Source organism: Erpetoichthys calabaricus, chromosome 4 (assembly GCF_900747795.2).
Source record: "Erpetoichthys calabaricus chromosome 4, fErpCal1.3, whole genome shotgun sequence".
Taxonomy (NCBI): domain Eukaryota; kingdom Metazoa; phylum Chordata; class Cladistia; order Polypteriformes; family Polypteridae; genus Erpetoichthys; species Erpetoichthys calabaricus.
The window spans coordinates 294,244,293-294,270,240 of NC_041397.2; the positions used below are offsets into that span (position 1 = coordinate 294,244,293).

The 25,948-nt window shown below is 43.4% G+C and overlaps 1 protein-coding gene across 3 annotated transcripts in view; it reads right to left on the reverse strand.

Annotated features, from left to right (window-relative positions):
• Positions 1–25,948, reverse strand: part of LOC114651263 (neural cell adhesion molecule 2-like) — a 1,104,951-nt gene that overhangs the window by 524,172 nt on the left and 554,831 nt on the right. For all 3 annotated transcript variants that reach the window (XM_051927215.1, XM_051927216.1, XM_051927217.1), the window contains exon 2: positions 10,825–10,896. In XM_051927215.1, the coding sequence (XP_051783175.1) occupies positions 10,825–10,896 (72 nt within the window). The remainder of the gene's footprint in view (positions 1–10,824; positions 10,897–25,948) is intronic.

Consider the following 25,948-nt stretch of genomic DNA (forward strand, 5'->3'; position numbering starts at 1 on the left):
AGCATATACTTAAATGAAGTTGTAACAATGGAGTATTAAAAGTGTAAGAAAAAGAACTGACGGTAACTAAAGGGTTAAGTAAATGCGGTTTGGGCACTTGAGGGTTTCCTCATCGTAAGAGGGACCATCAAGGTAATTACTAAGGATAAAATGAAGTAAATGAGTAATAAACACCCCCTTAAAAAGTGAGAAAGTCCAAACACCCCTAGTATGAAGTGCTGATAAGACCAATGGGAAAACCCGTAGGACACCCCGTTAATGGAGGAATCGACATGTATATGAAGTTACTGGTGGCTGTAGTCGATTGGCTAAGATGATAGAATTCTGCATATTAAGAGTCAGAAGACTTGATGTGTTAGATAAGGTAATGGTAATAGAAAAAGATAAAAGGGAATGAATTGTATTAATGATGGTTAACTCAATGGACTGAGACATTTGTGCATGTCTATGTGCAAACAAAGAACCCCTCTGCCTTTTCATCTGGTCTCCGTGAATGACTTCTTTGAAAACAGAGACTGATGACCAAGTGGTGCCATAGTGTGAAAACAGGCATTTCAGAACACACCCCTTGAAAAGTAGAGTTTAACAATCATGTTGATAGAGGAATTTCACCACACAGCCCTTGATCTCACAACTATTGGCACCAGCAGTGGTGTTAGAAGTGGGATTTCACAACACAGAACTCAGTTAGGCAGCTAGCAGCCAAGTGCAGCAGTCGTGTTCAAAGAGGCATTTCAGAAGATACTCCTCAATTTGGGAGGTGATAGCTGAGTGTAACACCGTCATCAGAAGTGGCATTTCAGAAGGCGCCTCTAGAAAAGTCGAGTTTAACAATCGTGTTGAAAGATATATTTCACCACACAATCCTGGATCTCACAACTAACTCCTGGCTACAGATGTAGAGAAGTAACTGGGATGGCACAATGTTGATGAAAGGGACATTTCAAATCACATAACTCCACATTCCAGCTAACAGCCGAGCGGAAGAGTTGAGTCAAAAGAGAAATTTCACAACACAGACCTTGATCTCACAATTAACTATCGGCTACACCAGTGGTGTCAGAAGTGGGATTTCACAGCACAGAACCCAACGAGGAAGCTACCAGCCAAGTGCAACAGTCGTGTTCAAAGAGGATTTTCAGAAGATACTCCTCACTTTGGGAGTTAACAGTGTAACGGTGGTGTCAGAATAGACATTTCAGAAGGTGCCTCTTGAAAAGACGAGTTTAACAATCGTGTTGAATGAGGAATTTCACCACACAGCCCTGGATCTCACAACTAACTCCTGACTACAGAAGTAGACAAGTAACTGGGAGGGCACAATGATGCTAAAAAGGGCATTTCAGATTACATCAAGTCGAGTTTAACAATCGTGTTGAAAGAGGAATTTCACCACACAGCTCTTGATCTCACAGCTAACTATCGGCTACAACTGTGGTGTCAGAAGTGGGATTTCACAACACAGAACCCAATGAGGAAGCTAACAGCCAAGTGCGACAGCCGTGTTCAAAGAAGCTTTTTAGAAGATACTCCTCAATTTGGGAGGTGATACAGTAGCTGAGTTTAATAGGGGCGTCAGAAGAGACATTTCAGAAGGTGCCCCTTGAAAATTCAAGTTTAACAATCGTGTGGAAAGAGAAATTTCACAACACAGCCCTCGATCTCACAACTATCTCCTGGTTACAAAAGTAGATGAGTAACTGGAATGGCACAATGTCACTGAAAGGGGCAGTTGAGATCAAATAACTCCGCATTGCAGCTAACATCAGAGCAGAAGAGTTGAGTCAAAAGAGAAATTTAACAACGCACACTTCAATCTCACAATTAGCAATTGGCTACAGCAGTGGTGTCAAATGGGGAGTTTCACAATGCAGAACCCAATGAGGAAGCTCCCAGCAAAGTGCAACAGTCATGTTCAAAGAGGCATTTCAGAAGATACTCCTCAATTTTGGAGGTGATAGCTGAGTGTAACTGTGGTGTCAGAAGTGACATTTCAGAAGACACCCCTTGAAAAGTCAAGTTTAACAGTCGTGTTGAAAGAGGAATTTCACAACACAGGCCTCAATCTGACAACTAACTCCTGACTACAGATGTAGACGAGTAATTGAGATGGCACAATGTCAATGAAAGGGGCATTTCAGATCACATAACTCCGCATTGCATCTAACAGCCGAGCAGAAGAGTTTTGTCAAAAGTGAAATTTCACAACACAAACCTCGATCTCACAATTAACTATCGGCTACAGCAGTGGTGTCAGAAGGGGAGTTTCACAACGCAGAACACAATTAGTCAGCTACCAGCCAGATGCGACAGTCATGTTCAAAGATGCTTTTCAGAAGATTCTCCTCAATTTGGGAGTTAACAGTGTAATGGTGGTGTCAGAAGAAACCTATCAGAAGGTGCCCCTTGAAAAGTCGAGTTTAACAATCGTGTTGAAAGAGGAATTTCACAACACAGGCCTCAAACTCACGACTAACTCTTGGCTACAGGAGTAGATGGAGTAACAAGGATGGCACAGTGTCTCTGAAAGGGGCATTTCAGATCAAATAACTCCGCATTGCAGCTAACAGCTGAGCGGAAGAGTTGTGTCAAAAGAGAAGTTTCACAACACAGACCTCGATCTCACAATTAACTATCGACTACAGCATTGGTGTCAGCAGTGGGATTTCACAACACAGAACCCATTCGGGCAGCTACGAGCCAAGTGTGATAGCTATGTTCAAAGAGGCATTTCAGATGATACTGGAGGTGATAGTGTGGCGTCAGAATGGACGTTTCAGATGGCACCCCTTGGTTTGGTAGCTAACAGGTGTCCACAACAAGTGGAGTTGAAAGAGGCACCACTGGCCAAGTGCAACAACAGTGTCAGAAGAGGCCTTCCACAACACATACCACTAATAGACAAGGAACTAGGATGGCACAGTAATGTTGAAAGAGTGGAGGAGTTGTGTCAAAAGAGAGACTTCACAACACAGCCCTCAGTCTCTCAGCTAACTACTGGATACAGCGTCGGTGTCAGAAGAGGCATTTCAGAACACAGAACTCAAACAGCCAGTGTCATGGACACCAGGCATGAGCTGGGCCGGGATGGTTCAAAGTTTCTTAGCCAATCAGGAGGTCAGTTTAATGGAAGGGCAGGGGGAGTCTAATCACAGGGACAATTTGCTCCCCTGATATAGTAGGTGGCAGTCTTCCTGGGCTACAGTGCCTGCACGAATACCCACAGGGCAGGCTGGGAATTGTAATCCCATGATATAGCCCTGTTGTGGTGCATGGGTGCTGCCAGGGGGAGCTGCAGGAACAGACCGTACCCTTTTTAGAGAACGTCTGCTTGACCCAGAAGCGCTTCCTGGATGTGATGGGGTGGCATGGGAAGTATTGGCATAAAAAAAAAAGCCAAGTTTCCTGTTTGGGTTTTCAGAGTCAGGAGGAGAGTGGATGAGACTAAGTGGGAGGTGTGGAAGGAGACAAGAAGATTTTTATTAGTGGAAGGAGACATGAAGATTGTGTATTGTACTATTGTGGAAATGATTTGGAGATACTGTAAATCTTCTGTTTGAACCCAGGACTGTGTTGTGTAGTTGTGTTTAGGGTGCTGCAGCGCCCTCTGCTGGTGACGCCAGCTAACAGCCAAGAGCAACACCAATGTTGAAGGAGAATACAAAACTAATAGCTGAGAATTATAGTGGTGGCGTCAAAAGAGGCATTTCTGAACACACCCTTGGCTTGGTGGCTAACTGGAGGTCTTCCAGAATGTCTAATTGTGAAATTTGTAAATTGTGAATTTCCCCTTGGGATTAATAAAGTATCTATCTATCTATCTATCTATCTATCTATCTATCTATCTATCTATCTATCTATCTATCTATCTATCTATCTATCTATCTATCTATCTATCTATCTATCTATCTATCTATCTATCTATCTATCTATCTATCTATCTAATCTGAACACGGTTAACTACAACAACGGTATCAGAGGAGGCCTTTCACGACATGCATCTCAAACAGGAATGTCATCGGGACAGAACGGTAATATTGAAAAGGGGCATTTCAGAACAGATGACTCATTCATTCTATTGGGGAATGGCAGAATTTGGTCAAGCAAGCAGGGCCGTCTTACCAGCATTATAGGCCCCCGGGCCAAGCAGTGCACCTACACAACCACTCAGCAAGTCACAACATACATAGATTAGCATGGGGCCCCTATGCTCGTAGGGGGCCCCCAGGCAACTGCCCAGCGTGCCCAGGCGTTATGACAGCTTTGCAAGCAAGCTCCATTTGTGTTAGCCAAACACAGGAAGGTGATGTTGAAACAAGCTGAACAATGATAGACACCTGGGAACTGGAGAAATGTTGTCGGTCTGGTGAACGTCCAGTTCTGCTGTTTGACGCTGATGGAAGATCAAGGATGTAATAAAACAGTTTGAGTCCAATGGTGGAGGTGAGGGGGTCTCCCTAAATTAGAATATGTCAAAGGTTATCTCAAGGAATGCAGAGGTGTAACCCTCTGCCATCGGGCATTTTGAGGTAGGAAATTCTCCATGCCAGCAGGACAAAAAAGAATGTCCAGGATCCTGTCAGTGAATTCATCTGAAAAGGGTAACCTCTCCAGATCTACTGAAAGGAGAGATAAAATGGCCACCTCCAATAACTGTAGGATACGCTGATGCCCCATTTTTGGCACCTTGGGGGAGTTCAAATCCAATGAATTCTGGTATCTCTGTGCGTTTACCTGGTGGCCATCCCTTAGAAATCTACTTTCAGCTTTAATCTCTGAATGCTATCCCAGTTAAAATGTTAACACGGTAGGCTGACAGATGTGTCGAGATTTAGCAATCATGGAGACCACCTCGGCAGCACTCGAGGAAAGGGGTGCGCCCTACCCAACTGAGCAGTGTGGGTATTTCCCCTACATGTGAGAGAAGACTCTCTGCTCCATTCTGAGACCGAGGTGGGTATCTCCATTGCCAGGATATAAGAGTACCAATCACGGCCCCATCTTGCCCAAGACAAGCCATGTGCATCAACAGTCATATACAGCAAAAGAAAACTCCCTTCAGTGCAGCTAGGGAGACTACTGGGTTTTCATCCATGGGAAGGCCTACAGCATCATCCTTGAATCTGAATTGCAACCCTGGACTTGAGTACAAACATCTCCCCTCCTCATAAGACCATAAAAGATAAGATCAACCTGCTAAGTTACGTCACCTCTACTTCGCCCTACTTTCTCATCCAGTCGTGACTAAAATGACAGCAGGATATTCACTCTAATATCCTTACTGGCTCGTTTGCTCCAGTCTCTCACTTTGCTCTTTAGTAAATCCGTTCCAGCTCAATTATTATTTCTGAGAACGCCATTTAATGGCTGACCTACTCCACTACATGTCCCGAGAGATAAGCTGGAATGGCATGAAAGGCACCCTAAACTAAAGAAACCCATCCTGTGCTTCTGCATTTCATTTTATATATCCTTTAAACTCTTCTGCAAAATAAAACGCCTTTTACTAATGAATGAGCCAACAAATCAGTCAGTCATACTTTAAAGTATAAACACTGACAATGCCGCTAATCACAGATCTGGTGTCCTGGGTTTGAATTCCACACTTGGTGATTTTTCTTCCACATCCCAAAAATGTGCCTATGAGGTCAACTTGTCATTCCACATTGACCCAGAAATGGGCAGGGTGGTCTCCTGCCTGACATCTGATGTTGCAGAGATGGGCTCCAACTATCCACCCACCCCCAGCACTCTGAACTGGATTGACTGGGTTTGAGAATATTAGTGTATTGACTCACCCCAACGATTGGCCATTGACAGCAGGGTGTGATGTGAGGTTTAGAAAGCGAGAGTGTAATGCACTTATATTATGTGCAGGGACGTCATGCTTGGGCTACGGGCAAGACCAGAGTGTGATGTGTTCTTGTTAGGAGAAAGTCAGTGCGTCCATTTTACTGAATCAGCCAGCAAGTCAGGTGTTGATTTTGACTCTAGCATGTCATCTAAAACACATATAACCATAAAACAATCCAACGCATGTTAAGAATGCTGGGAGAGTAAGACGTTTGGTAAATAAGCAAGAGATGGAGAAATGAATATTTGGAAATATTTCTAGTTGTATTGAGTGCAATGTGTCGTTCACTGGCTACTCAAATCATTATTTATGCAGATTTCACTTAATTTAAAATGCTGCTTACAAGAACCAGAAAATACAATCACATAACTCCAGTTCTCAGATCCCTACATTTGCTCCCGGTTAAGTTTAGGGCTGATTTCAAAATCCTCCTTTTAACATAAAAAGTCTTAAATGGCCAAGGTCCAGCTTACTTATCTGACCTTATCATGAATTACAAACCAGAGCGCACGTTAAGATCTCAAGATGCTGGTCTGCTTATGATTCCAAGAATTGATAAAATAACAGTGGGTGGTCAAGCTTTTAGTTACAGGGCCCCTAAACTGTGGAATGGTCTTCCTGCTACTATAAGAGATGCCCCTTTGGTCTCAGCTTTCAAATCCCAGCTGAAGACTCACCATTTCAGTTTAGCACACCCTGACTAGAGCTGCTGATGTACTGTATAGACTGCATCTCTGTTGTTAGTCATTAGACATAACTCCAGTTGTTAAATCCTTACACTGGCTCCAAGTTAAGTTTAGGGCAGATTTCAAAATCCTCCTTTTAACATTTAAAGTTTTAAATGGCCAAGGTCTGGCTTATTTATCTGAACTTATCATGACTTAGAAACCAGAGCACACATTAAGATCTCAAGATGCCGGTCTGCTTATGATTCCAAGGATTGATAAAATAACAGTGGGAGGTTGAGCTTTTAGTTACAGGACCCCTAAACTGTGGAATGGTCTGATTGCTACTATAAGAGATGCCCCTTCGGTCTCAGCTTTTAAATCCCACCTGAAGACTCGCTACTTCAGTTTAGCACACCCTGACTAGAGCTGCTGATGTACTGTATAGACTGCATCTCTGTTGTTAGTCAATTAGACATAGCTCCAGTTCTTAAATCCTTACACTGGCTCCAAGTTAAGTTTAGGGCAGATTTCATAATCCTCCTTTTAACATTTAAAGTTTTAAATGGCCAAGATCTGGCTTATTTATCTGAACTTATCATGACTTACAAACCAGAGCGCACGTTAAGATCTCAAGATGCCGGTCTGCTTATGATTCCAAGGATTAATAAAATAACAGTGGGAGGTCAAGCTTTTAGTTACAGGGCCCCTAAACTGTGGACTGGTCTGCCTGCTACTATAAGAGATGCCCCTTCGGTCTCATCTTTTAAATCCCGGCTGAAGACTCGCTACTTCAGTTTAGTACACCCTGACTAGAGCTGCTGATGTACGGTACAAACTGCATTTGTGTTTGTTAGTCATCTGTACAGAAATATAAGTAATACAATATTTATAAAACCATTACTAACCCTCCTCTCTTCTCTTTCTCTTTGCAGTATTTGGATGTGGCACTTGGTGCCGGGCTGCTCCCCTGCATATGGAAGTCACCTGAGATAAAGGAGCATCGCCATCATCAGATAGAAAGATTCTCTCATCAGATTAGATGGCCAGCACAGACTCCACTGTAGAAAACCCAGGAAATGGTAGGCGGCCAGTTGGCTGAAGTCTCCAGGACTGTCATTTTATTTTTAACCCGCACCATTGTCAATCAATTAAAATGGACCAATAGTGTTGGTTTCCATTATTTGAAAAGCCAAAGGTTTCCATGTTTAGTCAGTTCCTGCTTTGTTCATTGTGTATTTTAACAAACCTGTATTTATATGTGTGCCAGTAGTATTTGGTAATTAGTATCATCTCTACTTGTATTTTAACTGAAAACTGTTCACAGTTCTGTACGTCTGCACTCCATGAAGAGCACCATACAAATAAAAATAGGTTGTATTGTCCATAAGTTGTAAGTTGCTTGTATGATGAGTAAAAAGCAAGGTGTGAGGGGTTACCCCGTTAAAATTAAGGGCAAGGTGTCCTGCACTCCTGTTGTGTACCAGAACAATGGTGACGTTCTTGAGATGTGGGTGAGGCTGGGGGTGAGAGCAGCATGTAGAGTACGCTGCTTGTGTTAGCAGTAAGTCAAAGTGTTATGTTGCTCTTGTGGTGTATGAAACAACCCAATGTAAAATGCTTAACTTATATTTTAAGGGCTAGGTGTTCCATATTTATTTTAGAGAACCTGAGAATGAGGTGTTGTGAGTGATAGTGAGGGTGCTTAGAAGCTTGAGATGCAACATGTCAGTGGTTAAGAATGGGGGGGTTCAGGAGCAGGCGCATATATAGCGCATTGCCGCACCCACCACATGGCAAACATGGTAAATTGTAAATATTAAACATATTTGCTGTCTATATTGTTTGTAAGTGGGATAACATCAATATCTGTTAAGTAGTTTAATATAAAGTGTTATGATCTTATTATTTTAAAATCCCAGTAATGCTGCAAGTAACAAAAATGTGAACACTACACAAGGGATATATATATATATATATATATATATATATATATATATATATATATACATCCACATGGTTTGGATGGGCATCCTGACCAGAGGAGGGGATGGTTCCTTACCCAGACTGGGCAGGCAGGTAGGCATCTCAGTAGGAGAGAGGAAGGAGCCAGACCAAGAAGAGTTGGTCAGAAAAGATGGATGATGGCCCATTAGAAGCCACAGGGGATATGTTATTCCCCCAGGACATATATTAACGCCCATTTGGGAACCAGCAGGAAATGCTGGTAGATGTAGCCTGGCAACACAGCCCAGCTGGGGACCATAGGTGCTACAATTTATGGGACTTCCGTGTGACCTGGAAGTTCTTCCATCGGGCAGTGGTCCTGGCACCGGAAGCACTCCTGGGTCGTTAATAAAAGGGACTGCACTCCCTTATTCAGGCGAGTCAGGGCTGGGAGGACGTGGAGTGACACTCGAGTGGAGGAGGGCAGAGCGGTGGTGAGAGGAATTGTAGAGAGAGAGAAAGAGATTATTTGTGCTTGTGCTTGTGTTAACTTTTCTGAGGTATTGTGTGTAATAAACACGCCATTATCTGAACCCGGGACTCTTTGTGTGATGGTGTTGGGGGCTCACCGACACCCGGGTCCATCACAGTATATATGTCTTGTTCTATACTGTATCTGTATTGTCTCAAGTGCCATGTGGAGAGAGGGAATATTGCTGGAGGAGACGGCCGCCCAACTATCACAGCCTGCAGGCATGAAAGAAATCTGCCTGCAGGTGCATTAAGTTGTGCTGCATAATTCATTTTCAGATTAGACTAATGAAAGTCACGTCCCAATGACTTTAAAATCAGGCAATTTATTCTGATCGAAACACGAGGAAGAATTGCAAGGAATATTCTTATATCAATAATACTGTAATGGAACATTGATTTCAAAATGAAGCTCAGCATGACCTTAGCCATAAATGTTTTTTTTTACTAAAATATATTTACACATTTATCCATCCTTTTTTCTTTTTATTTGTACGGCTGAGAGAACACAAATGGGCATGAAGATGGCAACTAAATTCCACAGCATCCTAAGCAAAAAAGAAAATACATAAAATGGTGACAAAATAAGGTCACTAGAATAACAGCTGGAATAAAGCACAAGTACTAAGGTGTCCAGGGTACTAAATAAATTATTAATGTGAGGCGGACACATAACAGCCGCACTGGGATGACTTGCTAGCTGAAGAGAATAAGATGAAGGCCGATGACCCCTCACTGCTTTTTGGTTTGCAAAAAAGAACAACAACACAAGGATTAAATAAACTTCTTGTCAGCTTTGTCCAATTACTCTGAAGGCTCGGTGTCCACCAAATGACCCAAAGCCTCCCACCTCCAGTCGAGGTCCAGTCGGTGACGCTAAAGGGTATCAACGTGGAATAGCAATTGATGTGCGTGAAGAGGGCCGATGACGTCACTCAGTGTTAGGCAGCGCTGCGCTGCACTCCGGGCCGACACTGGCTTCACTGGACTCTCCCCTCAGTCTGCCCTCCTCTTAAGGGGTCCTACCAACATCCTGAGCCAGACAAACTGATGGCTTGGGTCTGAAACATTGCTGCATTTAATTTTATGCAAATTTCCTTTTGTTTGACAAAAATTTATGAGATTCACCATCATGGTGCCCCAACTCTTTATAACTCCCCTGTATTTCATGTTAGATACTTAACTATGGACAAATGAAGAGAAAATTATGAAAAGACACAACGCTTACAGTAGATACATATTAAAGGTCCTAAATAACAGATGACTATACACATATATATATATATGTAAATCACACAAACTCACATGTGAATATACTACACAATATTAATGAAAATAAAAAATGTATATGAGAGACACTATATAATAAATAGGTATTAAAGCTAGTACAGTATATCATAAAACAGATTATTATTACAATCAACTCATGTGCTGACACTATAAGATAGATAGATAGATAGATAGATAGATAGATAGATAGATAGATAGATAGATAGATAGATAGATAGATAGATAGATAGATGAAAGGCACTATAAGATTAGATAGATAGATAGATAGATAGATAGATAGATAGATAGATAGATAGATAGATAGATAGATAGATAGATAGATAGATGAAAGGCACTATATGATAGATAGATAGATAGATAGATAGATAGATAGATAGATAGATAGATAGATAGATAGATAGATAGATAGATAGATAGATAGATAGATAGATAGATAGATAGATAGATAGATAGATGAAGGTTTTTCTTCCTTAAGTTTACATCTCAATAGCCCAATAATTTCTTCTTCTTCCTCTTTTTTGTCTCTAATTTCCTTACCTGTGCATGTGAAGAATTTTGACTCCCCAACGCTCAGTTCCACTTTGTTCAGTGTAATCGTCACTTGAAGTGCTAAGGGATAAAAAAGAAAAAAAAAGTGTTAGGTGGTCTGCAAATGACCTTTTCCTTTATCTTGCCCCCCTTCCCTCACAGATGCAGTAACAGTGTTGTCCCAGCCAGTGCGCCCCATGAACCCCATCAGTCAGAAGAGCCTGAATTGCGGCGTTCTGCAGTCTTACTCCCTCCTAACATTTCTCCGTCTCCCCTAACAGGGCTCGATGTTTTAGGGCTGCTGATTTATTTTTTCTCATTCCTCCATCCGTCCATTTTCTAACCTGCTTTCCAAGTTCAGTTCTGCATTAAGCTTCTCCCCATTGTGACCACAGTAAGATAACCCTAGACAGGGTGGGGTGCCATGCAAGACCATCAGAGTCCTAATACAGAATCACCAATGAACCAAAGCACATGTTTGGGGATGTGGGATGAAAACGAGAGGACCTGCAGGAGAAGCCACAATGACACAGGGAGAACATGCAGGTGGGCCGGTCGCACATTCCCACTCCGTTGACCCATCTGCCCTGACTGCCTTACATTGTTCAAAGGAATCATTCAGACACTGAGCAGTGGACATAAAACATTCTTTATGATTTCCCACAATCCCCTCTATGAAAGTAAAAGTGACAAACAGAGGACACTTAGAATGACTCGCAGACCACCAGAGTGATGAGGTACCACCGCTCTGTTACACTGGCAGGACTCCTTGTTCCTTTAACACAATGAACCATAAGATCTACTGTAATCCAGCCTGGCCACTCTCTTCTTCTCTGTCCTCAGACTGTTTCACACACACACACACACACACACTCACACACACACACACAAACCAATGACTGTTATTACTGGTGCAATACAGAATCACCATTAAAGGAGCACATTTTATGGGATGTCTAATACAACTACGATATATGGGGAAAAATCTACACAGACATTGGATTGATTTTCCGGTTATTTTGAAGAGATTTGTCCACTCTTCTCACAAAGGCTCATTAAGCTCAAAGATGAAAGCAAGCATGGATGGTCTGCCTGTCTATCACACAGCATCCTCATCATTCATTTAAAACGGCCCTTACAACAACTATCCTCATCTAAACAGCTCCCAGTCTAATAACTTTCAGGGAACTCTTGAAAATGGGCCACTTTGCAAAGCATCTTGGGACAGCTTAGATGTCTTGTCACGTTGCTCTCCTGCTGGATATCTGCAGCTGAGTGGACCTGCTCATCTATTGTGCGGCCTCTAATGGTCAACATGTGTTACGACAGTGTAAAATACCCTTGGTTAAGAGTGGATGCCAATTAATAATAATAATTGATTACATTTATATAGCACTTTTCTCAGTACTCAAAGCGCTATCCACACAGGGAGGAACCGGGAAGCGAACCCACAATCTTCCACAGTCTCCTTACTGCAAAGCAGCAGCACTACAATTAAAGCATAATCACCCTCATCATCATCTTCATCATAATTCCAGCCCTATTTAAACCAACAATATTAGTAGTAGTCATCATCAATCTAATAATATATTCTCAATCCCACTTCTTCTGTTTCAGAATTTCTGGGGCGTTGGATCCCATGAAGGCAGCACTGACACAAGGCAGGAACCAAACCTTTGAAAGGACTCCAGTAGACTGTAGTGCCCACCTTTGCACACGTCCATGTTCCATGTTGACCTCAAATGTACATCTATGGGAATGGTGAAGTGGTACTTGGGTTATGAGCTGCTAAGTCCTAATTAACTTCTACTAGAACTCATAAAAGAGTTAGAAGCAGAGAATCACATAATAGTCATAATTAGTCATCATCATCATCATTATTCTAAAAGTATATTCTTAATGCTACTTAGTCAAGCCTTAATAAAATTAGTAATAATCACCACCATTATTCTAATAATATGTTCTCCATATTATTTAATCCAATGTAAATCATTTTAATAATGCATTCTCAATCCCACTTAATCTAATTCGGAATTGTGGAGAGCTCAATCCTATGCTGACAGCTCTAAAATAAGTGTGAACCACAAGAGGGCGCTCCAGCCACCTAAACCTGACCCAAGCAGACACCGGGCGCAAGTTCAAGGACAACACGCATCATTTTCAATGGGAATGCTGCCCAAACCGTTCCCACAAGAAGCACAGTACACAATGTGTATGGCACACAGTGCCTCCTTTCCTTCTTTCTTCCCTCTTTCCATCTCCACTCATCCCTAGCAAGCTTCATCCTCTTCCTCCTAACTCTCGCCTTGAATGAAGGCAGGTGGCTCCTTTTATGCCGCCCTTGGGAGTGCTCCAGGTGGCTCGTTAGGGAGGTCTGGAATCATTCCCAGGTGAGGAGAAAACCCCACATATCAGGCTCTATCATCTCTGCAACTCCCCCTAGTCGTCCCCATGGAACCAAACAGGGCTGCATCAAACTCCAACTCCCAGCATGCCCTGCAAGAATCTGTAGTACCACAGCCACCCAGGGGGGCTGCCCACTAGCGTCCTGGGAAAAGTAATGCCTTGTGGATGCTCTCTCTCCCCCTGGTCCTTCCAACTAGCTGGCATCCCATTCAGGTAATGGCAGTAACTGGTAGTAAACAACCTTAGATGGGACACCACACACTCTTGTTTAGGAAAATTTATAGTTGCCAGTTTTCCTAAAATGTACATCTATGGGAATGAAGATGAAGTAACGTATGCTATATGATCTACTAAGTGGAGGAAAAGTTCGAGGTCCTGATAACCTTCCACTAGAACTCATGAAAGAGTTAGAACATACTGGTTCAACTTTTCAACACTTTTTATGAAGCAGGTCAAATCCCAAAGGACTGGCTGCAGTCGATCTTCATTAATCTGTCCAAGATTAGCAATGCCAGGAGGTGTAACAACTAGAGTCACATGCTTCTTCAATTTCGTTGTTCCTTTGTAAAAGTGACAATGACAATAAAGATCTATCTTAAGCTTCTTGTGAAAGCTTTTCGTTACAAAATCCGCAAGAAATGTGAAGATGTCATGTCTGAGTTTGGGGTTAGGAGTACTTTGGGTGAATGAGATGTACTCTCTGCCTACCTAGACATAGTTCAAAGGTGTTGGGTTGTTAGTATCTGCTGCATCATCGATTATGAGGACGTGTTTGTGTGACGCGGAGTGACATGCACCTGAAACTGGCACGACTCTGAGCGCACAGCAACACAATGAGGCAGTTAAACAGTGCAGTGCAAGTAACAGGGAAATGCAGAAAATGAAGGTATTTAAATAGAAGGGGGCGGGGTTACTGTAGCTCCTTTTTCTCCGGCCATCTCCTTGCAAATAAAGATGTGTGTGCCAGTCAGGAGGGCATTTTAAATGGGGCGCTTTAGTTGAGCGCCCGCGCAGTGCTCAGGAAGCAGGAGGGAGAAGGTCTTATGAAGGGCATTGAATTTATGTTGGTTTAATATTTGTTTTTGAATTTGCATTATTGTGAGTGCAGATGTACAATAGTGCGATTATTTTTGGTGTTATTGTTTCTATTGGGTGATGTTAGGTTTAGTTTGGTTTTCAGTCTCACAGGTCGTTTTCCCCTTTAACTCTTTCAGGAAAACTCATTTTTCTGAAAAGCACTCAAAGCAATGGTTGCCCGCATAAATTGACAAAGAATGTCTGTTTCAGCATACTGTGCCATTTAGCATCTCTGGTGGCAGCGACTGTGCGGTGGGGTGGGGGTGCTCAATGGCCAGCAGGAATGCAAGGTGGGCCGGCTGCCTGGCTTAGCTGTCTGTTTTGTACCTCTTGGCAGTCCTCCCATGTGAATGTTGCTATAAGCACCTCTGCTACACAAATGTGTTCAGCTGGAGACCGATCAGCTGATGCTGGTATCTCACTTCTGTTTTCGACATTTGTCTCCAGATCACTTGCATCAAAATCTGAGTCCGCCAAGTCAGAGTCCAATTCAGCAAGTAATATACCAAATATCGTCCATGGATTATTTTGCTATGCGCATTCAATTTCGTCTCTCGCCAGATGTCCATGCCATTTTAGAGGTCGCTTGCTCTTCGCTACTCATGCATGTGCCAGGAATTGAGGTCAAATCACGGAAGCTAACTTTCCTTCTATCAAAGATAGTCAAACTCAAACATAACGGCAAGTTTTGTCGCAGTTTACAGCTGATTACCGTCTTCTACAAAAGTCGACAACCGCCCGGAAAAAGTCAAGGTAACACAGTTAAGTTTCGTCCAGCATCAGGGTGGTCCGAGAGGGAAGAGGTCTTATGTTTATAAAGTTGGAGACATCGTCCAGTAGGAGTTGGATAACTGACTTAGGGATAGAAGGAAAGTCCAAAGTAAGGTCTGGTGTTTCCTGTAGAGAGATGCAGATGAGCTCTCAGTAGTAAGAGAGTAGTGCAGTGTCGAGAGTAACCGACTCCTATTAGTCATGGCAGGCTTCCTCTGGGTTAACTCTTTCAGGGCTGAATATTTTATTGTCTCTCTTCATGTAGGCGCCAGCCACCGGAGGTAAAGGCAGTTCATCTGATGAGAGAGCGAAGCGAACGTGTAAAGCAAAATACTGTGTAGACAACGTTTTGCATATTATTGCTGCATTGGACTCAGATTTAATCGCACTGAGATTTTGATGCCAAGGATCTGGGGAACAAAAATGGAAATGATGTACCAACATCAGCTGATCGTAGTGCTGAACGCGTTGGTGTAGCGGCTGCGTGAAGACACTACTGTATGTCATTATAAGTCAACACCCACCTCGAAAGAGTTAAGGGGCTGAATTATTAAACTGTTTCAGAGCCTTATGTTTAAAATAATGTTCCGGCATTTTATTAATTTATTTTCCAGATTGGGAAAGATGCCCTCGGGGGATACAGCCCTATTGCTTTTCTTCACTTTATTTATTTATTTATTTTGAATGACTTGTCTGCATGAAGAAGCTGGTGGATTATTTCTTTTTTTTTGTGTATGTGCACTGTATACAAGGGGGGGGGGGGGGCAAAAATAAGTAGAATTAAAAAAAAAATTGTATATTTCTCAGAACATTTTCAAAATGTAAACACCCTCAAAATACTCTCCCTGAGACAAAATACACTTGTCCCACTGCTTTTTCCATCGTGCAAAACTGCTCTGAAACTCTGGCCAAGTGATAGCCTTCAGTGACTCTGTCGTTTGCTTCTTGACCTAATGCTTTCCTTTAAGGTCCTTCTTCGTTCTTGGAAATAAGAAAAAATTGCAGGGTGCAAGTTCCAGGGAGTAGGGGGGCTAGGAAACCTTTGTCATCCCGTTTTCATCAGAAATTCGCCTGATCGGCAAAATTTGGGTTGTTTTCTCTGCACAGCATCACGGAATCGCTTGAGCATTTCATGGACGCCGCTTGGCCAAATGACGCAGAGGGCAGTCTAGTACACGCACCTAGCAGCAAACGTCAGAACTAACGCTCCTCCAGCCTCCGAAAAAAGTTTTTTATTTTTGGGTCCCCCCCCCCCTCCCCCGCCGTATTTTCCTGCACCAGATTTTTATTATTTCAAGAGACTGTTGTAATAAACATCTGTTTTACTTTTATCCAACCTCTCTGTTGTAATATTTGGTCTTGACGTCCGTCAACTCCCAGTCCTGGTTGGTCTCAAATTACTAGCAGGCTACCTACTCCAGCCTGTGGGCAGCCTGTGACCGTCTGATAGGGTCCAGCACGCTAAACTAACAGACAAACTGCAAACCAGTGGTCTCTGCTCAAAGGAAATTTGGTTTGTATTGGGGTCAGTCGGTGAAAGCAGAAGGCTGTCTAATCACATCGATATTATGCAAGGGGTGACCGAATGGCACACCCTGCCATCATTTTGTTTTTTATCCAACATCGACATTGGAATCGATTTTTCACAATTTTCAAATGGATGGATTATGGGATAGCTGTGAAATGTAAAGAGATTAACGACATGCTGATGACCCTGCACTCGCTTCCTCCATTGATGACGAGCAGAGTGAAATCCAAACGTTTGTGTTTAAACCTTAATATCAACAGAAAGAAGACCAAGCACCTTATTGGTGATGGATCCTGTCAGCACAACCTCACAGGACAGTAAGTTGAGAAGTACCATGGCAGCACTTTTAATGAGTCTACCAGAACGTAGCACTGGGATCAATTGCAAGCCAGGAAGGCATTCCTGAAAATGAAAGGCAACTGACATCTTAAGCTGCAACCCTGGATGTGCCTGGTATGCTTTTTATTGTTTTTCCATTCTTTTGTGTGAAGTGGAAACATTAGAGCAATCGAGACGGGAACGGGCCATTCAGCCCAACAAAGCTCGCCAGGCCTATCCACTTAATTCTTCTAAAATAACATCAAGTCGAGTTTTGAAAGTCCCCAACGTCTTACTGTCTACCACACTACCTGGTCTCTTATTCCAAGTGTCTATCGTTCTTTGTGTAAAGAATAACTTCCTAATGTTTGTGCGAAATTTACCCTTAACAAGTTTCCAACTGTGTCCCCGTGTTCTTGATGAACTCACTTTAAAGTCACTGTCTCGATCCACTGGACTAATTCCGCTCAAAATTTTAAACACTTCAATCATATCACCTCTCAAACTGTAAAGGCTCAGATCTTTTAATCTTTCCTCATAACTCATTCCCTTGTAGGCCTTGAATCAGCCTAGTTGCTCTTCTCTGGACTTTCTCTAGTGCTGCTATGTTCTTTTTGTAGCCTGGAGACCCAAACTGCACACAGTTGGAGGTTGAAACATGGAGGTTGACACATAATGAGTGCCAACACATCGATCGTTAGGCAGGAGACAAATACGGATTCTTCACCATTGTCAGGACAGCACGTCCAGTTCATTGGGCAGGAGGAGAGAGCTGAAGCATCCATGTTCAGTTGACATTGGCTTCACCTAGACTAGCAGCAGAGTGCTGCATTGTGCGCATTCATTCTACCCATAAGCCATTGTGAGTGAAAGTGTTGCATTGCTTCAGCTTCTAAACATTGTGGTTACTGTGTAGTTTTCCAAATGTCTTTACTTTGTGATTTGCCTTTTGTCACACATGTGCACATGGGAGGAAGTTGAAGGGCTTAGCTGAATGTTGTGTGCCGACACAGCGGTCGACTGGATGCACTAACACTAATGCTCTTTCTCCTACAGATCTCCAGAAGGGAAACCCCTCTAACCCTCGTCTGATTCCTCCACAGCCTCCACTTCCTGCTCTGACATCACTTCCTGTAACCTCCAAAGACACGCCTCTTCCTCCCTCCTCCTTATAAAAGCCCAACAAATCCTTCTCCCTGACAGTCCCGTATTGGACTCCTCTCTGTCTTTGTTACTATTTTGTTAATTTTTTGCCGAGCTTAATTTCAAGAATACAGGGTGGAACCCCAAACCTTTTCACGTCTCCCTTGTCTTCTCTTTTTCCACCTTGTAGTAAATGAACTGGAGGTAACAAAAGGTGCGTAGGAGGATCTTTTAGGCAGAGCCATCCATCACCAGGTAGTTAGCCAACCACACGTCTGTAATATCACGAGATCCGGAATTCCATGTGAATTTTTAACATACAGTAAATAACAGCCTGTCCCAGACACCGGTGAGCAATGTCAAAAAAACACAAGCGAGAGAAACAGTAGGTCAGCGAAAGAGATGCCATTTCAGGTGGTGTTGGGTGAACAAAATGCAGCACAACTGCTAAATCTAAAAGCTTCCCGGGCCGACATCCCTTTTTGACGTTGCTGCTAATATTCTGTGAGGTTTCAAAAGTTAAAAAATATATATGCAAATTATAAAAATATAACCAAAGTGATCTCACAAGGGAGGGGATTACCTAATTTCAGCAGGTATCACTCCCTCTGCCCAAAGAAATCTTACTACGGCTCGTTGTTCAACAATGGTGGAGCGTCCATGTTCAGTTGACATTGGCTTCACCTAGACTAGCGGCGCAGCGCTGCACTGTGTGTGTTCATTCTACCCATAAGCCATTGTGAGTGAGCGTGTTGTATTGCTTCAGCTTCTAACCATTGCAGTTACCGTGTAATTTTCCAATCGTCTTTACTTTGTGATTCGCCTTTTGTCACACACGTGCGCATGGGCGCCAGTCTAAGGGCTTAGATGAATGTTGTGTGCCGACACAGCGGTCGACTGGATGCACTAACACTAATGCTCTTTCTCCTACAGATCTCCAGAAGGGAAACCCCTCAAACCCTCGTCTGATTCCCCTACAGAGTCCCCTTCCTGCACTGACATCACTTCCTGTAACCTCCAAAGACACGCCTCTTCCTCCCTCCTCCTTATAAAAGCCCAGCAGATCCTTCTCCCTGACAGTCCCATATTGGACTCCACTTTGTCTTTGTTACTATTCTGTTAATTTTTTGTTGAGCTTAATTTCAAGTATACAGGGAGGGAACCCCAAACCTTTTCATGTCTCCCTTGTCTTCTCTTTTCCACCTTGTAGTAAATGAACTGGAGGTAACAAATGGTGCGTATGAGGATCTTTTAGGCAGAACCACTTATCACCAGGGTAGTTAGCCAATCACACGTCTGTAATATCACGAAATCCGGAATTCCGTGTGAATTTTTAACATAAATTACAGCCTGTCCGAGACACCGGTGAGCAACGTCAAAAAAACACAAGCGAGAGAAATAGATTGGTCAGAAATAGAGAGGCCACTTCAGGTGGCGTTGGAAGAACGAAACTCAGTACAACTGCTAAATCTAAAAGCCGCCCGGGCCGACTTCCCTTTTTGATGTTGCTGCTAATCTTCAGTAAAGTATCTAAGGCCCCATCCACACCACTATGCTTTGATTAAAAAATGAAAGTCAAGTCAAAGTCAAAGTGAACTTTATTGTCATCTCAGCCATATACAAGTATACAGATAGACGAAATTGCGAAGCTCAGGGTCCACAGTGTAACAACATTACGTTCAAATAATAAATTAAAAACAGAATTAAAATTTAAAAATTAAAAATTAAAACACAAACAAGACAAGACATTGTGCAAAGATAGGACAAAGAAGTAGCAGCAATATTGATGTGTAAGATATGTAATATAATAAATAATATAGATCATACAGAAATGATCAGTGTATGATAATAGTTGTTTAGGACATGTGTAAACAAGGACAGGTCAGAATGTTTCACAGCAGAAGGATATCAAGAGTGTCAAAATACTTAAAGGTCAGTATGAGATTTTCAGTTCTTCTCTACCTGCACGCTCGTCTTTGCAGGACAGTGGCTCGCACGTATAAAAGTTCTGTTTTTAGAGGTGGTTGAGGCCGTGTGGAAGGTCCCAGGTGGCAGCCTGGTGTTAAGGAGTCTGACAGCTTGGGGGTAAAAACTCTCCTGCAGCCTGGCAGATCTGGCTTTGATGCTGCAGTATCTTCTCTTGGATGGCAGAAGTGTGAAAAGTCCATGTGAGGGGTGTAAGGGGTCCTACACAATGATAATAATTTATTACATTGATATAGCGCTTTTCTCAGTACTCAAAGCGCTATCCACACAGGGAGGAACCAGGAAGCAAACCCACAATCTTCCACAGTCTCCTTACTGCAAAGCAGTAGCACTACCACTGCGCCACCTGTGAGGACGCTGCAGGCCTTGCGGACACTGCGTTTGTAAAATATGTCCTGTAGTGAAGGGAGAGGCACCCCAATAATGTTCTCTGCTGTCTTCACTATAATTTGCAGGCGCTTGTGGTCGGATATGTTACAGTTGCCATACCAGACAGTGATGCAGCTGGTCATAACACTCTCAATGGTGCCTCTGTAGAACATGGTGAGGATGGAAGGGGGAAGACTTGCTCGCTTCAGCCGCCTCAGGAAGTGTAGTCTCTGCTGGGCTTTCTTGATTAGTGATGAGGTGTTATGTGTCCACGTAAGTTCCTCAGTTATGTGCACACCGAGGAACCTGGTACTCCTAACAGTCTCCACATCTAAACCATTGATTCTGAGTGGGATGTGGGCAGGACGTGATTTTCTGAAGTCCACGATTATCTCTTTTGTCTTGTAGACATTGAGAGATACATTGTTATCTTCACACCATGCGGACGGCCGTTCCACCTCATCTCTGTATGCTCTTTCATCATCCCTGCCTTTCATCAAATCATCCCCAGCGTCTTCAACCTCATCAAACTCCGACTTTAGAACACACTCTGCAGGGTGATATAGGGGCAGCCTCAGTATTGAAGTGTGGACGGACAAAGACGACTTCTCTTGTGTTTATTACATGGCCCTTCCCTGATGCTCTGCTCAGTATGATATCTCATTTCACGATTAGTTACCCTCCATGGAAGAAAACCCAGACGAGGTGCTTTACGTGGTGGCTCTTTTGTTGCTTACCTGTATGTATCTAAATTTCATTTTGTGCAGTGTGAATGGTGCATACATGCGTAAAAAGTATAGAAAAGTCTATTGTTAATAAAGTTGATGATGATCTGCATATATTCACAGAGAATCGTAAGCATGTATGAATATAAGCAGAATATCCTAATGCATGTTAGTATAGTAAGGGTTAAGTCTCAAAAAGGCTTGCGGCTGAATATTTTTTTGTTTTCTTAGTAAGCTAGAAACTACCAATACTTTATGACTCAAGAACAAGTATGCATAGAGAGGCTAACAAGCAGCAGGTGGCAAGCAAGGGCTGCAAATAATAGACGGGACCCGGGAACTGCCGGACGGTCTTGAAGGATAAGATGGAGTGCCATGTTTATTAGGCTAGGAAACAATGGTGGGATTAACCAGAGGTAGAACCAAGAGATTGGAGTCAGAGAGGAGTGTTGAGTGAAACTGATTGTAATCAATACAAGATCGGCGTATTCGCTGATTGCTCGGTTCATTTGAACTGGGACCGGGTGGGCATCACGTAATAAAGCTCGATTCTGCCTGCCGGTCCTGAGACTCCGAGTGCCTTCTTTGGGGGCTGTCAAAGGAAAATCACTTACTGGTTGCTACAGTTTGGCGACAGAGCCCATGGGTGTCAGCGATACCAGCCCCATGCCCACATGCCTACATTGTATGCGTTGTCGGTTATTTTAGTGTGGACAGAGGTACCTTCATAAACGGTTTGGACAGGGAGCGGCATTCTTAAATGGGAACGCAGTAGAGTGAATGTAGCCTAAGACTCCATATGCCCAGACTCTGATAGATATTTCTATTTTCTATTTGAGGGATGGCTCTGAGGATATGAATCTGCACCAGCGATCGGAAGGTTGGCAGTTGGAATTCCATAAACGCCACCAGTGACTCCACGCCGTTAGGCCCCTAGGCCCTTAACCTGCAATTGCTCCGTCCTGGGTATGATGTTGATCTGCAAGCAGGTCCTCCAACTTGAGGGTTGGTGGCAGGATTGGTACCCCACCCACCATTAAAAACCTCACAGTGTTCAGTGTGGTGCTGAAGTGTCGCCCGCTGGGTCCCAATCCAGGTGGGGTAGGTGCAGCAAATGTGGTATCAGTGCATGCTCCCACCACTCCACTTCTACTGGTATTATTTTATTTTTATAAATGACGCATTGCTTTTAAAATGTATACACTTTGTCTTTATATCTTGAGTGGCTGATCCAATAAAATAAATACAGGGCACCTGGTGGGGGGGAGTTCTGCTAATCTTTTCCTACGGGGTAATCAGGGTAAGGTGGGGCACCCAAGTATAACAGAAATAAAACATCATTGGTCGGTGAGTGGCATTTAACCTAAAGTGGGTATCCACCTTCAAGTGAATAGGATATTCTTGGCGACCAAAGGAGTATTTAGATGTGGGTTATATCCGGGGACACCCGCTCACGTTGAGTTCCCGTGTGGAGTGCATATACACGCAGTCACTTTCAGTTCAGGTAAGGGTATCAGCAGCCTTAAAATAAAACAAAACTGGACTCTGTTTCAGCCCATGTCCTAAATTCAGTCAGTCAGTCCGTCATTTTCCAACCTGCTACACAGTGATCCCTCGCTATATCGCGCTTCGCCTTTCGCGGCTTCACTCTATCGCTGATTTTATATGTAAGCATATTTAAATATATATCGCAGATTTTTTGCTGGTTTGCGGATTTCTGCGGACAATGGGTCTTTTAATTTCTGGTACATGCTTCCTCAGTTGGTTTGCCCAGTTGATTTCATACAAGGGACGCTATTGGCAGATGGCTGAGAAGCTGCCCAACTTACTTTTCTCTCTGTCTCTCTTGCGCTGACTTTCTCTGATCCTGACGTAGGGGGTGTGAGCAGGGGGGCTGTTGGCACACCTAGACGATACGGACACTCGTCTAAAAATGCTGAAAGATTATCTTCACGTTGCTACCTTCTGTACAGCTGCTTCCTGAAGCGACATGCTGCACGGTGCTTTGCATACTTAAAAGCTCGAAGGGCACGTATTGATTTTTGACTGAAAAACAAACTCTGTCTCTCTCTCTCTCTCTCTCTGCTCCTGACGGAGGGGGTGTGAGCTGCTGCCTTCAACAGCTTTGTGCCGCGGTGCTTCCCATACTTAAAAGCCAAACAGCCCTATTGATTTGTTTGCTTTTCTCTATCTCTCTGACATTATCTGCTCCTGACACACACTCCTTTGAAGAGGAAGATATGTTTGCATTCTTTTAATTGTGAGACAGAACTGTCATGGAGCACAGTTTAAACTTTTGAAAAAGAGACAAATGTTTGTTTGCAGTGTTTGAATAACGTTCCTGTCTCTCTACAACCTCCTGTGTTTCTGCGCAAATCTGTGACCCAAGCATGACATTCTAAAAATAACCATATAAACATATGGTTTCTACTTCGCGGATTTTCTTATTTCGCGGGTGGCTCTGGAACGCAACCCCCGCGATGGAGGAGGGATTACTGTATATCCTAATTACAGGGTCACAGGGGACAGACTGATTCTGGGGCGTGGATAGCAATCCATAAGGAATCCATCCATCCATTATCCAACCTGCTATATCCTAACTACAGGGTCACGGGGGTCTGCTGCAGCCAATCCCAGCCAGCACAGGGCGCAAGGCATGAACAAATCTCGGGCAGGGCGCCAGCCCACTGCAGGGCACACGCACACACACTAGGGACAATTTAGGTTCGCCAATGCACCTAACCGGCATGTCTTTGGACTGTGGGAGGAAGCCCATGCAGACACGGGGAGAACATGCCAACTCCACGGAGGGAGGACCCAGGAAGCAAACCCCCCATGTCTCCTTACTGCGAGGCAGCAGCACTATCACTATGCCACCGTGACGCCCGTCCTAAATTCAGCTCCTCAAATTAAGTCCCAGGAGCTGTTTTTGGTTCTCAGGGGGCTATTCCGCTCCTTAACATTAACCAACGACTCAGCCACCAGGCACCTCTTAGCCTGGCATACCTTGCACACCCTTGTCCTTCTTCTCAAATCCCCCACCTCTTGCGGCCCCACTTATAAAGGCTTCTCAGTTCCCAGGGTCGGCTTGCCTAAGCATTAGGGAGATACCATTTCTGATCTACCGGGGGAAGCACACAACTCGAACAAGAATCAAAATATCCGACAGCAAAATAAATATAATTATACACTAAATAACAAACCAAAAAAATATATTTATTAATAACCTCGATGTTACTAAGACATGAAAGGAAACGTTACAGTACACCTACACTATTAATCCAAAACGGACTCCCCTATAGCTGTCTTTCGACTTTCCCAGGCACTCGCGACTGCGCTTAGCTTCGGCGCCACCTTTAAAACACCAGCCGGTAAATATGGAATATTACACGCGAGTCTTATACCTGAAACAAATGGTGAGAACATCTGGAAAAGGAAATGAAAGAAACAACCTGCAGGTAAGTCCAAAAACCTTGTTAAATATTTTTAATTTATCTCGTTGTAAACTCGCCGACTTATGCTTGATGAGACTCTGTCTGCACTATCCTGTGTTAGCGTCCCGGTGAGGCCATAGCGTCACACAGCACCTAAAGCTGTGATTGAGAATATAAACCCGAGTAAGTCCGTGATGATAATTAGCGCTTGTGTGCTTGTTGCCTATTGGTCAATAGTGGGTCTTTGTTAATTGAGAAATTGGTTAACAGTCAGTAATCATCCAACCCGCTATACAGTAATCCCTCACTTATCGCGGGAGATAGGTTCCAAGGCCGACCGCGATAACTGAATTTCCGCGAAGTAGGGACACTATATTTATTAAATTATTTAACGTGTATTTGGACGTTTTTAAACCCTCCCTGTATTGTTTACAACCCACCATTTACTCTATTAAAAACAGGGACAACTGCTAAGCAATATGAAATCGGTAGATAAGTTTACACTTACTGTATAGCGAAGTACAAGTAGCAGCTTGTAGGCGGTCATGACGTCGTCGACCTTGTTGAAAAGATTCCTAAAGCAGATTCCATCCAGACTACTGCCTTATCACGTCCACTCGTTTTGCACCCTGGTTAAAGGACAGTGCGGCCTTAGATCTTATATGCTTTTCCTCCTTTTTAAATAAAAAGAATCGATGTCCTGCAGCGGTGTAGCTGTTCCCTTCCTTCAACATATCCAAAACTTTTACCTTTTCTGCAATCATTTGCATCTTCTGTTGGTGCTTGGACACGGCCCCTGAAGCATTAGCACGTTAATGATGAATGAGTGAGATGAGACTTCCTGGTTAATGCAGCACTCCGTCGCTGAGCCAATCAGCAGCACACAGGAACTTAACTGCCTGCTCTGATTGGGTAGCTTCTCAGCCATCCGCCAATAGCATCTCTTGTATGAAATCAACTGGGCAAACCAACTGAGGAAGCAAGTAAAAAGACCCATTGTCCGCAGAAACCCGTGAAGCAGCGAAAAATCCGAGTTATGAATTTAGATATGCTTACATATAAAATCCGCGAAGTCGTGAATCCGCGAAAAGTGAACCACGAAGTAGTGAGGGATTACTGTATCCTAACTACATGGTCACGGGGGTCTGCTGGAGCCAATCCCAGCCAACACAGGGCACAAGGCAGGAATAAATCCCATGCAGGACGCCAGCCCACCGCAGTTGGTTAACAGTTCATAATCAGTTAACAACATGCAGATTATAACATTTGTCAGTAGTTAACAGCAGGCCAGTGTGATTAACAAAAGAAAATGTCAGCTAATGCTGCGACTGCATGTGCATTGATCAATAGCGGACATTGGGCTGTTGTCAATATAG